General features: G+C 29.9%; 5 protein-coding genes across 8 annotated transcripts in view; 3 read left to right on the top strand and 2 right to left on the bottom strand.

Moving 5' to 3' along the window:
* The window catches only part of RpS30 (ribosomal protein S30), a 28,944-nt gene extending 18,901 nt beyond the window's left edge, over window positions 1-10,043 (top strand). The window contains exons 1-5 of one of the 2 annotated variants that reach the window (XM_029301611.2): window positions 7,892-7,973; window positions 8,478-8,586; window positions 9,020-9,152; window positions 9,419-9,474; window positions 9,681-10,043. In XM_029301611.2, the coding sequence (XP_029157444.2) occupies window positions 8,500-8,586; window positions 9,020-9,152; window positions 9,419-9,474; window positions 9,681-9,812 (408 nt within the window). In that variant the 5' untranslated portion in view covers window positions 7,892-7,973; window positions 8,478-8,499 and the 3' untranslated portion in view covers window positions 9,813-10,043. Of the gene's footprint in view, window positions 1-7,891; window positions 7,974-8,477; window positions 8,587-9,019; window positions 9,153-9,418; window positions 9,475-9,680 lie in introns of those variants that run through there. The other variant, XM_085489699.1, reaches the window with a different exon arrangement.
* Window positions 130-3,982, bottom strand: Tektin-C (Tektin C). The gene is made up of 6 exons (XM_029301731.2): window positions 3,811-3,982; window positions 3,225-3,515; window positions 1,969-2,241; window positions 1,406-1,628; window positions 942-1,160; window positions 130-447 (listed from the first exon to the last, which is right to left on the bottom strand). Exons 1-6 carry the CDS (start codon window positions 3,882-3,884, stop codon window positions 310-312), a joined length of 1,218 nt encoding a protein of 405 aa, XP_029157564.1. The 5' UTR covers window positions 3,885-3,982; the 3' UTR covers window positions 130-309.
* On the top strand, window positions 4,536-7,552 carry LOC114929898 (uncharacterized). Of its 3 annotated transcripts, XM_029301609.2 has the most exons (3): window positions 4,567-4,755; window positions 4,872-4,922; window positions 5,004-7,552. In XM_029301609.2, the coding sequence occupies exon 3, from the start codon at window positions 5,045-5,047 to the stop codon at window positions 6,299-6,301; it is 1,257 nt and encodes a 418-aa protein (XP_029157442.1). In that variant the 5' UTR covers window positions 4,567-4,755; window positions 4,872-4,922; window positions 5,004-5,044; the 3' UTR covers window positions 6,302-7,552. The 3 variants fall into 3 exon arrangements, with proteins under 3 accessions (XP_029157438.1, XP_029157442.1, XP_029157441.1); XM_029301605.2 differs by lacking the exon at window positions 4,872-4,922 and having other exon boundaries at window positions 4,536-4,730; XM_029301608.2 differs by lacking the exon at window positions 4,872-4,922 and having other exon boundaries at window positions 4,569-4,755.
* Window positions 6,477-7,618, bottom strand: Cbp20 (cap binding protein 20). The gene is made up of 3 exons (XM_029301610.2): window positions 7,443-7,618; window positions 6,964-7,284; window positions 6,477-6,879 (listed from the first exon to the last, which is right to left on the bottom strand). The coding sequence occupies exons 1-3, from the start codon at window positions 7,512-7,514 to the stop codon at window positions 6,775-6,777; spliced, it is 498 nt and encodes a 165-aa protein (XP_029157443.1). The 5' UTR covers window positions 7,515-7,618; the 3' UTR covers window positions 6,477-6,774.
* Window positions 10,044-10,740: 697 nt separating the features above from the next.
* On the top strand, window positions 10,741-13,218 carry Mic26-27 (MICOS complex subunit 26/27). Its single transcript, XM_085489697.1, has 6 exons — window positions 10,741-10,975; window positions 11,085-11,263; window positions 11,479-11,615; window positions 11,705-11,938; window positions 12,150-12,325; window positions 13,064-13,218. The coding sequence occupies exons 1-6, from the start codon at window positions 10,973-10,975 to the stop codon at window positions 13,100-13,102; spliced, it is 768 nt and encodes a 255-aa protein (XP_085345823.1). The 5' UTR covers window positions 10,741-10,972; the 3' UTR covers window positions 13,103-13,218.
* Window positions 13,219-13,226: the final 8 nt, after the last annotated feature.

The raw sequence follows: 13,226 nt of genomic DNA, 5'->3' as shown, positions 1-13,226 counted from the left end.
AATTACAATAATAGATTTTCCGTCGTTTATATATACTGACGTCAGAGGCGAGAAATTATGTAAATTGTTTCCTTGTACTTTGTGTGGAGACAAACCAGTATTTTTGCATAAGATCACCTCTTACTTCTTGACACCGTCATCTAATCTGACTTCAGTAAGGGGTGAAAAATCTCGTTGTATATATTTATTTATTTATTTTTTTTAGATAGGATATATGAATATACAAGTTTAATAGTACAAAAATTTCGATGAATATAAGAAAAGGCATTGAGAAAGACATTGAACACAATTGCTTTAATAGTAACAATGTTAGTACGCGTGATAGTCTATACTTTGACGTAAAGTCATGCATTCGACCTCGTCAATTTTCAAAGTATTCGTCTTCACGTTAATATCCTCCTCGAGTTGAATTTGCGTTTTGAGCAAGTAACGTAATGCTGCTTCTGCCTATAATACATTTCATAACGATTTTATATACAAGGTAAATCTAAATAAGTGCGACAGATTTTAGGAGATGATTCTTTGTCGAAAATTAAGGAGGGTTTCTTATTATTATATCCCTTCCTTATTTTTTTATCCTCGAATTTCAGACAAATTAGAAAAAATGAAACTTGGTGGATATTTTCCACTAATAAAAAGAATATTAATTAATATTTATTTAAAAAATAAAAACTTAATTTTTATTTCCCTCTTAAGAATAAAAGTGTAACTTCTCAGGAAGGGATATAAAGAATTTATATTAAAAAACTCCTTAATTTTCGACAAAGAATCATCTCTTAAAATTTTTCGCACTTATTTAGATACACTCTGTATATACATATATAAATTTTTATAAATTTTTAAATACATTTTTGAAATTATATTTTATAATTTAAAAATTATTTTAATTTAAAAAATATTTCTAAATTTAATAAAATATAAAGAAACACGCAATAACAAACCTCGCAAAGCATTTGTTGTAGATTCGCTGCGATATTTCGTAATTCGTGTACTTCCTTAACGAGATTAGCCTCAACCAGATCTTGTGTAAGTTCCATTCCTGGACGTTGACATCGATGTCCTAATCTCGTGTGAGCCAGAGCCATAAAACCCTCCTTATCAGCTATAGATTTTTTTATGCGCGCTATATTACTCGACATGGCGCCAATTTGTTTGATTATCTACAAAAAATACGAAAAATAAAAAATGTTTTATATAAAACGGATTTGTTTAAAGCGAGACGATAAAAAATATTAATGTATCTCGACTGTTATATAAAAATTAATCTTTTATTTTAAGATCTTTTGTCTGAAATATTTCAGAAACAGAAATGCGAATTTTATAATATATATATATGAATTTTTATCGCCTTTCGAAATTTTAATAACTCTTTAATTTCTAAGATTTTGCAAGGGATAATTTTTACCTCCGAGTGTTGAACTTCCAATTTGATTTTAGCTTCTCGGGTTTGCTCGATTCGCTGTCTGAAGGCCTCGTTCGTGGCATCCTTCTGTGTTTTTAAATCATCAACCGTTTGCTTAAGCATCGCGTCGATGTAACAACGTAATCGTTTAGCGTTATTCACCTCTTTATTTGCGCTAACAACATTGCTGTTCGTTTGCAATTCCCATTCATTTAATGTCACCCTTCTGCAACATAATTTATTTTTTTTTTATTTCTCTTTTAAATACTGTTATTATTATCATTATGCAATATATATTATTTGTTGCGCTATAGAAACCGTATTTGAAATGTGAACAGGAATTAATTCTGACTTGGCACATCTTAAATAATTTTTTTTCGACATATTTCGCTAGACTATTTTCTCGAATGAAGAAAAAAAATAGTTTATCGATGTACAAAACAAGAAAAAAATGATTGTCGCTGCTGGTGTAATAATAATCCGACGTAGTCACAGGATAGGAATTATAATTTATATCATGAATAAATAATAGAGCGATGATGCTTTGTTATGCTAATGTTACGTACGACTTATCGAGTGGCGAAGTACCGTGATAGATACTCAAATTAAAATCGGTCTCCTTCATATATAAATTATGACGATCGATATGCAAGTTGCTCTCCTTATTCTCGAGATCGCGATCGATATAATATAACGTAGTTTTCGATTTGCGGATTTCTTCGCCGGTTTCCCGCCAAATTCGATCCAATAAGTCCTCCGCTTTTTGAATCACTTCGCGCTCCTTCAGCAAGTTCCTTTCCACGTCGTCGTGAACTAAATCAATTCCCAATCTGCGTTCCCTGTGTAATAGAGAATTAATTGAGAAAAAACTCTGAACTTTGATCTCTCTCTCTCTCCTCAAGTAGCAAACTGACGTCGTTAAATGTCAAAATGACGTCATTTTGACATTTAATGATGCCTCTCTTCTCTCGAATTTAAATATAAAAATATATGTATCATATATTTTTATTTATAAATTTTTATCACTTACTGCTTAAGTTCTACTATTTAAGTATTTTTATGTGCTATAATTCTAAACCAAAATTATCTGCAAATTATTCTAGATAATTTAGTAAAGATAATACTTTTCATCTCTAAGATGCAGACATAGATAACACATTTTTATTGTCTATATCAAAATAAGATGACGCCAAAGTTTTATCTAGATGATCATCTACAGTGTGTCCCGTAGGAAATTGTTAAAACTAATCAGCTGTCATTTTTTAATGCATGCAATTATTGAGAAAATAAAAATTGTGTTGAAAAGAGGAAAGTCTATAATAGTGTATAGAAATAATGTACATTTTATTTATATCCATTAAAAACTGCAGACTTTCCTCTTTCCAACATAATTATTTTCTCAATAATTCTCGGTAAAAAAATTTTTTTATATATAACAATATAAAATTATATGAAATATGTTCATATATAATTAGATATAAAAGTGCTTTTTATACAAATATATATATAATAAATAAGTATTTCTTCATATATATAAATATAAATATATATATATATATATATATGCTTTATATATAATTTGACATGATTATATAAGCCCTTATAATTTATACAATTATGTATAAAAATGAACATATTTCACGTAAAATTTTACGATTATATGTATAATTATACAATTATTTATACATAATTATATATAAAAAATTATTTACCGTGTTGCATGAATTAAAAAATGACAGCTGATTAGTTTCAGCAATTTCCTATAGGACGTATATATATAATTTTATTTAGATAACATAGCAAACACTGGGTGGCTAATGACCTGGCAATTAGACACTTTTCGCAAATTTCGAGAGCGTTTCTCCTTACGGACTTCAACGCGTCCGCGAGCCGCTCCTTGTACAACGTCAGCGCGTCGATTTCCAAGACGATGTCCTTTCTGATCCGCAGCAACTCCTCCTTACGAAATTCGATGTCATTAAGTTTTTCTTGCAGACGATGATCCGTCTCCTCCTTATTAGCTTTCGCAATTTCCGCGGACAATTCGCACGCGCGGGTTGCTTCAGCCGAGACGCGGTCCGATGATTCCTGCTGCGCTTCGGAACATCGATATCTAAATCGCCGAGAAATTGTAGTCGGACATTAAAAAAGGAGGACTAAACGTGGATCTTTAATCTCTTTAAACGTGGATAAAAGCGTGTAATTTTTATATTATTATAACAAAAAAAGTTACGTCAATCTAAGACGGACCGCTCTCTTTCTTTTTTATTAACACTGTAAGTTATGTAATTTAGGTTGTCAGTTTTTTACGCGAATATAATTATTGTGTAATTTTATAACTGTAAGATATGTTTAATTTTTTTATGCAATTTTATATTAATAGCAGTATGCATGACTTACTCCAATACCTGAACTGATTGTTACAATGCCACTGGTTTAATGTGAACTTCGAGGAGAGAGATGGAATGCAATTTATGTCCATTTTGCGTTTTTGTCACGAATAACGAGATACGATTTTGCTTTAGATTGATTGATATCGCAGGTTAGACGAAGAATTATAACATTTCAATGAGAAATCACGAGAAGATACTGTCTTCCTTTATTAATGTATTCGGTCGTTCCTAAGGAAACGCGTTTCCCTCTTCCATCAATATATATAAACTCCACATTCAACAGAATAATATAAATTGCAACTGCATTTTATTCTCCTACAAGGATTTTATACATCTCTCAAATTGTCAAAAGTGACATAATCTAAAAAAACAGCATTTTTTTGTTAATTAATTTTTATTAATTATATATGCGTGTAAATCAAACATTTTTCAAGTATGAAATAGGATAATTTTGAGACATGCTTTAAATAAATTTTTTTTTAAAGATATAAGAAAAGAAAATGTTATTTTTACACATAATACATGTAACAATTTTTTTTCTTACACGTAAAATTATGCAGACTATATTTTTTATTTTTTGTGAAATTTTTTCATGACGAGAAAGAATTTTTCAAAAATATATAAAACTGCGTTCTCTTTTTTCTTCTACGGTCATAAAGAAAAAAGGAAGAATTTTTTTATTGTCACATTTATTCGAAAAATTTTTTGAATTTAAAATATCGATAATTGTGACATTAAATCGATATTTTAAATTGCGATTTTTCGATTTTATATCGAAGAACTGTATGCTATATCGATTCATATTAACCTAATCTCGTGATATACTTGCTGTTGTGTAAACAGTATTTTGCGTGTGAAAAATTATTATATTATAATATATACAATCACAATTATGAAGAAGATAGGACGAGATCTTTATCGAACAAATTCAATTTGTACGTTTCAAAGTACATAAAATATGTAAGTTTAAAGATACCAATATATTGCAAAATTAATTATTTCTACTTTTAAAAAAAATGAAAATAAAAACATTAAATTATATCAAATTTTTAAATCTTTTCCATCTGACTTGTCAGACAAATACGAGAAATCTTTTTTCACCAACAACAATAGTTTACTTTCTACAAGTAAGAAAAAATATATTCAAATTTTGTGTATGACACAATTTTGAAAATTTGTCTTCTAATTAACATCTTAAAATTTTACAGATCGATTCTTGCATGTACGTCTATTTTGCTGCACGGATGTCATGTCATCGCTTGATTTAAATAAATTGAAGAGAAGAAAACCAGAAGTCTCCGAACGACCTAAGAAAAAGATAGATAGATTCGATGGATTGTCCGAAGAAGAAGTACAAAAGTTTACATTGGATGATTACTTGGAGATGAATCTGGATTTAGTCTTTGTTGGAATCAATCCAAGTTTAATGGCAGCGCATCGTGGTAGATATTATGCGGGTCCTGGTAATCACTTTTACAAACTGCTACACGAGTCTGGTTTAACACCGAGATTTGTCAGCTTCGAAGAAGACTATAAGCTTTTGCAATACAGTATCGGCTTAACAAATATTGTAACACGCCCCACTAGATCTGCTGCAGATCTCAAACGGACAGAGATTAAAGAGGGTGCAAAAGTAGTGGAAGAAAAACTAAGATTATACAAGCCAAAAATTGCAGTATTTAACGGTAAATGTATCTATGAAGTATTTGCCAACATCAGAGCTAACTCCAAATTTTATTTTGGATTACAACCTGAATGCATCGGTGATACTGTAATCTGGGTAACACCGTCGAGCAGCGCGCGATGTGCCAATTTTCCCAGAATGGTAGATAAGTTGCATTTTTACACAGCATTGAAAAAATATCTACAGTTCCTGAAAGGCGAGATCACGGATGTCGATGTAAAGGAGTTTCAGTTTGAAGGAAAATGCAAGCAGTCAGTACCCAGCACTTCCAAAATGTGGCGACGAAAAAACATCTCCACTTTTCTGCATGGAGGCAGAGTTGTCAACAAAAACACACTTTGTCTGGATACATCGGAGGAAGATATCGCTGCAATTCATACAGCAGAATTTCTAGTAGAAAAAGCTAATCAGAAAATGTACAATGAAGATGAAGATAAATGTAATTATGAAAATAAGAATCGAGCATTATTCGATAAAATTACAGTAAAAACTGAAAAGGATATGAAAAAAATAGAAAAAATTGTAATTTCTAGCGATGTCAATAATGAAACCGTGATTGCTAACAGGTCAAAGAAAGAAACTAGCAATGTTAATAGAAAAGAAAGTTCTAATCATGTAAATAATACCATAAATGATGAAAGTATAACAAGTGAAAAAAATGAAAAATGTACATCTTCGAAAATCACTCGCAAAACTTCAGAAACTCGGAATAATTTTAAAAATAGTAATAGAAGTAATTCATTAGACTTTATGAGTTTAATCAAGCAAAGGTTATCTCAGAAAAATAACACATCTACTACCTCTGAATTAGAGTCTAGTTAAAAACTATTTAATAAAACAATAAAGATAATGATAAGTATTAGTATGTGATTACAGATTTAATACTATTTTAATTATAGCATGTGTTATATATATTTTATTTTTTATATCTTATAATTTTATTTCTAAAATGTTTACTGTATATAGAAATAAGGAATGTAAAAATTAAACTCGAAAGTCAATTCTATAATGAAAAAATGTTTATTAATTTTATAATAAACAAATTGTTTGAAAATATTTCAATGAAAAATGTCACTTATTAAAGACATGTTGAAACATGTTTTGACATGGCTTTAAAATATGTATGAATAGTTCTTTACTTTTACTTTACTATCCTTATGTAATGTATTTCTTAAACATTATATTTACATATATTATTGTTTTATAATTATGTATAAATAAGCAATTAATGAAATATGTAGATTGAACATTTGCACATTTACGCTATTCATACAATTATCTCATCTTTCAAACTTTCACCGTCCAAATCCACCATCCGAGAGAGATGTTACTTTCTGTTGTATTATTTTACCATAACCACCTCTTCCGCTATCAAAGTCTGATCGATATTCATCTCTTACCTAAATATAGAATAATATTGTATCATATATTTAGATAAGATTTAAAAATTAATTCTATACAAATATAAATTTAAAGATAATTACTTGTCCTCCAGTCTTGCCACGACCATATTGTCTGCCTTCGATAAAGCCAGCGTCCCAATCAGTCCTTATTATTCTGTCATCTAAACGAGTCCCGTTTATATATCTCATACAGTTTTCAGCATCCGCTCTTAGATAATACTCGACGAAGCAAAAACCACAAGGTGTCTTCTTATACTTATCAAGACCCATAATAATACGCCTGATATCTCCACATTTTGAAAACAATTCAAATATCTGTTCCTCAGTGGTATAAAAAGACAGATTGCCTATGTACAAAGTGGAAGAATTTCTTAGCAGTCTGTCTTGTTCAGCCCTTGAACCCTGAAAAAAAATATAAGAATAAGAAATCAATAATTTAAGAATAAAGTTATTAATTACATTTTACAATTAATAATAATAAAATATAAGAGATATGAATGTTGTGTAAAATCATAATAAAATTGAAACTAACTACTATGTACTTTGATAAAAAAACAAACCTTAAAATGTTGATCGCGATAAGAGCTCAATTCGACTGACGGCGAAGAATTTGTATTCAATTTAATCGCCATTTTAATTCGCAATACTAATTAATTAACTCAATATCACACTTCTCATCCAAAAAAGTAGAGTATAAACATCAAACACGTATATATAGAATATTTATACCAACGCGAAAAAAAAATTATAAGAAATTACTAGATTGACCTAGTGGAATATGAAATGTCAGATCGACCAATCAGAATGAGAGAAGGGGAGAATCCTTCATCCTGATTAGTCGGTCAAACACTCTCATCTTGATTATCACAATCTATGGCCAAGACTTTTCCGGAACGTTCCTGACGTCACATCAGCTAATCAGCTTGCGCTTTTCTGCGAGTGACAGATACGAAACAGCTGATAGGTCACAGCGTGATCACGTGCCGCGTCACTGTTCGGGAGCCAATACGCGCTCACGTAAGACTCTCGCGTTCGTAAAGTGACGACATTCGCTCTTCGCTCTCTTTCCTTCGTATTCTCGGTTTGGAGAGGTAAGCTTGTAATTAATATATCTAAAATATGGAATAGTTATATGTAAATCGATTTAGGATTTTAACGCGAGCGATGTTTGACCAATTTTGATGTATTGGCGGTTTATCGTCGAGTAATTGACATTCGAATTTCTCGATGCAAAATGGATTATTGAACAGATGCGTCATAACCTAAAGAACACGTTGCTCGCATGCTGCGTACTTTTTACCATTCTCGCATTCGATATTTTCGTTTTCTCCTTCGAAAAATTTATTATAAAAATTTGCGTGGAATTTTTTTTTTTATTAAAAATGTAATTGTATTGTTTGTGTGTCTTCTGATGTGTGCATGTGTGTGTGAGATAAAAATGCACACACATACACATATATGTATTTATACTACTACCAAAATCATATTTATTATATAGCATCAAATGAAAGAATATATATATATATATATATATTAATAAGTATTAAATATTAATATTAAAGCACTTTTATAAAGTATTTGTACTTATATTGCAGTATTTTTTGATACGATCTGAAAATGACGAATGCCATGCAGCTCCATATTCGTGGACAGGAGACAACTGTCATTGATTGCATAGACAGTGACAGAATACAACACATAAAGGTATATTAGTATGTCTTTTATTATTATTTCGATATAAAGTTGGAATTTGTTTTTGAATGATAATTTTGTAAAAGTGTAGCATTAAAATGATAATCTAGCATTTGCTAATTTACATGAATGCTAGAAGGAGCAATAATGCAAAAGTAATATGTAAATTTATGAAAGAATGAAAATTGTTCTGTTTTTATTCTTCAATAAGTTTACTATAAAATTATTTTTATAATGAGTTTAAGAGAAAAACAAATTTTAATTGTATAATAAAGAAATGTTAAGAAAGAAATAAGATGTTTAGAATGTAGCAGGAATTAATTTGAATAGATTTATAATATAATAAATACAAAAAAATTAAAAGATATACTGTATTAGTAATTTTTTGTAAAAGATACTGTGACTATTCAATGCTTAGTTTAAGTAAACTTTTTATTTTTTACAGAAAAAACTTGCATCTCTTCAAGATATTGAGGATGAATTTAATCTTTATTGTAATGGGAGTTTATTAACAGATGAAGCCTGTGTTGGTGAACTTCCATCAAATGAACTTGAGTTGACTGTACCCTTGCGGGGAGGTAAGTTAATTAATATTAGTTATTTAGTATAGAATAATTACATTTAGTAGAAAATTGATTAGTTATTCATCTCACTGATTAGTTATTCTAATCTACTACTTAGATACAGTATTCTGAATATGGATAATTAAAATTTTGCATTTATTATGTATATTTGTTTAGAGAAAGTATTAAATCTTTAGTTCTGATATCATGATTATCATCAAGGCATAGAAAACGTTAATGATTAATTATGAGATAACTGATTATCTATTTGTTGCTTATAGGTAAGGTTCACGGTTCTTTGGCACGTGCCGGCAAAGTAAAGGCTCAGACACCTAAGGTAAAAAAATATTTCATTCTCCTTTATTTGAAATTTAATTTACATATATAATTTTACACAAATAAATAGCTAATTAAGTTTATAGTTTATATACTATACTATATATAAAATGTTACACAGCTCTAAAAAAATAAATTTTGAAACCTTGAATTAGATTCTTAAATAAGAAAATTTTACATTATGTTATATAAAATATATGTTCACAGGTTGAAAAACAAGAGAAAAGTAAAAAGAAGACTGGCCGTGCTAAACGACGCATTCAATATAACCGTAGGTTTGTCAACGTCGTTCAAACCTTTGGTCGCCGACGTGGACCTAATGCCAATACTAATTCATAAACAAAAATATATTATATTATTTGTTATAATAAATTCAAATAAAATGTCATACGACTAAGGTAAACGCATATTTTGTGATTCAAAAGAAAATCACATATATGTATATTAAGTTTTATTTTTTACAGTCACGTGATACATGTGCGACTGTATCTAAACACACGTCTTATCAAAAAGAAAAATCAGTCTGAATTCGGCAGAATTTGTATAAATAAAACGAAAGATGCAAAAATAGACAGAGTTTTAATGTGCATGCAGGCGCCACGATGCAAACAATCGACGCGATGTTTTAGTTTTAGCAATTCATTGATATGTATGTCCTAAATAATTGAGATTTTTTTTCCTGAAAAAATATGAATAATATTGTACATAAAATCCTCGAATTTACTATTGGAAACGTATTTGGTAAAGATATAACTTGTCGAGAACCCGTGCATCGTTGCGACGATTATCAACCGGGTACTTTAGTAGAGCTGGGCAGAACTGGTATTAAAGTATGAATAATGAATGACTTCTTAAATTGAAGCTATTTTGTTGAAGAATATCAGCTCGAATGAACATTTATACAAGTTATAATTTTTGCTTCATTTTTTCTAAAATTTGATGAAACAAAGTGTGCTTATATAAATTATATTCAATAATTCTTTATATATATATATATATATATTTCTAAATTTTTAAGATGTCAATAATTTTGCAATATGGTTAGCTAGAGAGCTAAACGAAAAATATCTTGTTTTCTTTGTTTTTTTTATTTGTTAAAAATGTTTACATATTCTTTAATATATTTTGTATATCTTTAAGAAATATACATATTTTTATAAGACACCAGGACTGATATTTTTCTAAAAAGTAAGTAACAGGATAATATTGTTCAGTGCGAATTTTCTGAGATAAATATAAATATATTTTATTATATATATAAAATGTAAGGCGTGATAAAATTCTATCATACTGTCAAAATTTTCGAGTAATGGCGGGTATGTAACCGCAACTCGATCTATTGTATTTGCGAGTTATCTTATATCTGTCTTCTTCTAATATGTCGACTTGTAAAATTGGTTAAGTTTATGAAAATTGATAAATCTTTGCGTGATATTCAACGAGATATAAAAGCGTGGAATAGATAGTTTATGTAAAACGTTTTCGTGCTCAGAGGAACAATGGTAATTATGTAATTATGTAAATTTAAGTCTATATGAGATTTTTTGCATGACGCGATATTTTATCTGATATATATTAAATATATATGCCACGATATTTTTGTGTGCCAAGTTTTTCAAGAAAGTTTTGATGCCGTGCGGGTTATGTGCGATACCTGTCATAAAACCAGCAAATCCATCAGAAGGCAAAATGTCATCTTACAGTGACGAGTCAGGAGTCAAGAAACTAATTCGACCCTCCGAGCTACCGATTTATCCCTTCGAAGACGATTATTCTAAACAGATCCCATGGTAAAGCACAAGTAATTCCAACACATTATATATCTTAAATATTATATTTACAAGAAACTGAACTTACAATTAAGAAACAACTTTAATTTCAAAACAAATGTTTAAGAAAGCTCACATGTAGGGCTTAATCCTTAAATCATCGTTTAGAATGCCATTAATTCAAACTGTCATTTTATATAACATTTTGTAACTTATGTCATAATTTTATGTAACAGCACAGATTGTCCACCCTCTACATTGGAGCAGAACATATCCAAAATTCGCAAGTCGGTTCAAGCAGTTGTGTCAGAGTATCAACATTATACTGGTGTGATTTCTGATACTATTGATACCGGTGTCGAACACAGCAGATGTGAGTGATCAAGATACATTTATTTAAAATATTAGAAATATTAAAGTTACTTTACTATTTATAAGTAACATAGTGCCATTTCTTTGCAGCTCTTTTGGACTATCTTCGTGAGGAAAGTAATGTTATGCCACGAGTAGGTGCCATAGCTATCGGTGGATTGGCTGGATTAGTGCTTGGACTTAGAGGAGGTCGATTTAAACGATTGGTATATTCTAGCACGGGAGCTCTGACTACAGCAGCTATCTGTTATCCTAAAAAAGCTGAAGAGGGACTTGATACAGCGAAACATTATATAAACGTCGGCTACAATTTTATTTACGGTGGTAATAGAAACTTTACATTATTTTTGGATAAACGAAAAATATATACTTATACAAAGATCATCAGCTTTCAAAGAATCATAGATGGAACATATAAAACACTTTGCACACAAAATAACCAAGATATGATGAATACCGTCAATGAAAACAAAAAGAAAATGATTTGTAAAAATGTGTGTCGACGGTTTATATACTTTATCATAAATAATTTCAGTCAAGCCGGGTGACAACCGACAGCTGGAACTCACATTGCCGGAGTTGCCAAAATTGCAAATTCCGACATCTTTTTCGGAATTTGTAGATTTAACAATTGACACAGGTTCGGCAGTGGCTACCGCTGTTGGTAGTTTTGCGCAGAACACATATACATCTTTAAGTGGTAACAAGGAGGTAGGATGCAACGAAGAAATTTCTCTATTGCATCGTCCCTGCCTTACACATTGATTGCTTAATATAGCTCTTATCTTTGAAAATGTGTTGCTGGAAAACTAATTTGCTGTTAGAATATACTTCATCATCAATTGCTGATATTAAAATACTATCGATCCCGCGAAATCTTGGTTCAAGAAAAATCTAAATTTATTAAAGAATTTATGGGTGATTATTTTAGAATAATTTTTTAATACCGAGATTAATTAGATTTATTAAAATACATGCGCAACGTTGTCCAAGTTTAATATAATGTGCCAATTTTCCCCAGTGATGAAATTTAAGCTTTCATGTTTATGAAATAAAATGGGAAATAAAAACGCACTGTCGGACAACGTTAACGTATCTTGTCACTAAATATTGTCACAAATATTTTCTCTTAAAAAGTTGCTATATACATTAGTCTATGCAAGTCTCGATGAAGATATGGCAAAAGATGCTCGCTGCGTAACATGTCATAACACCAAGGAACTCTCTGAATCGATAGTTGAAACATCGTCCGCGCCTTTGATAAATCACAGTACTGATGCACAAAGAAGTTGATTCAGACAGAAGCAAGTTTAGGTGTCTGCTCCATTTTCCGTTCTGATTTTTAATTCTTAGTAATTTCATTTGCTTGCTTATATAAATAATTTCTCTTGTACGTTAATTACACACTTATAGATGTTATATTTATTTTGTACCGTTTACGTGTTTCAGGAAGATAAATCAACGGCCAAACTAGATAAAAAAGATTAAGGAAAGGCGATGATGGGATGTAGTAAAAAGTGTACAAACGTTTTATCAAGAACGATTTGCGAGAAGAAAGAAATTATGGATTATTTACACATAATAAATCGTACATCTTAATACGAGATATTGT

This window comes from Nylanderia fulva, unplaced genomic scaffold, assembly GCF_048542155.1.
Source record: "Nylanderia fulva isolate GAGA-0341 unplaced genomic scaffold, ASM4854215v1 Scaffold9, whole genome shotgun sequence".
In the NCBI taxonomy this organism is placed as follows: domain Eukaryota; kingdom Metazoa; phylum Arthropoda; class Insecta; order Hymenoptera; family Formicidae; genus Nylanderia; species Nylanderia fulva.
Note: the sequence above shows the minus strand (reverse complement) of the source record. Positions and strands in the feature narration are given on the sequence as shown.

What these genes read in the sequence shown, in the direction of transcription:
- Cbp20 (XM_029301610.2), bottom strand. Translation starts at nt 7,514, where the DNA reads ATGGCGATTAAATTGAATACAAATTCTTCGCCGTCAGTCGAATTGAGC. An exon ending in ATCGCGATCAACATTTTAAG is followed by an intron (nt 7,285 to 7,442) that starts GTTTGTTTTTTT and finishes ATTTTTTTTCAG; the next exon opens with GGTTCAAGGGCTGAACAAGA. An exon ending in GTGGCAAGACTGGAGGACAA is followed by an intron (nt 6,880 to 6,963) that starts GTAATTATCTTT and finishes TTCTATATTTAG; the next exon opens with GTAAGAGATGAATATCGATC.
- Mic26-27 (XM_085489697.1), top strand. An exon ending in CGGTGTCGAACACAGCAGAT is followed by an intron (nt 11,616 to 11,704) that starts GTGAGTGATCAA and finishes ATTTCTTTGCAG; the next exon opens with CTCTTTTGGACTATCTTCGT. An exon ending in CTTTAAGTGGTAACAAGGAG is followed by an intron (nt 12,326 to 13,063) that starts GTAGGATGCAAC and finishes TACGTGTTTCAG; the next exon opens with GAAGATAAATCAACGGCCAA.
- LOC114929898 (XM_029301605.2), top strand. Translation starts at nt 4,688, where the DNA reads ATGAAGAAGATAGGACGAGATCTTTATCGAACAAATTCAATTT. An exon ending in TTATCGAACAAATTCAATTT is followed by an intron (nt 4,731 to 5,003) that starts GTACGTTTCAAA and finishes AAAATTTTACAG; the next exon opens with ATCGATTCTTGCATGTACGT.
- Tektin-C (XM_029301731.2), bottom strand. Translation starts at nt 3,884, where the DNA reads ATGGACATAAATTGCATTCCATCTCTCTCCTCGAAGTTCACATTAAAC. An exon ending in GAAAAGTGTCTAATTGCCAG is followed by an intron (nt 2,242 to 3,224) that starts GTCATTAGCCAC and finishes TCTATTACACAG; the next exon opens with GGAACGCAGATTGGGAATTG. An exon ending in ACTTCGCCACTCGATAAGTC is followed by an intron (nt 1,629 to 1,968) that starts GTACGTAACATT and finishes ATTATGTTGCAG; the next exon opens with AAGGGTGACATTAAATGAAT.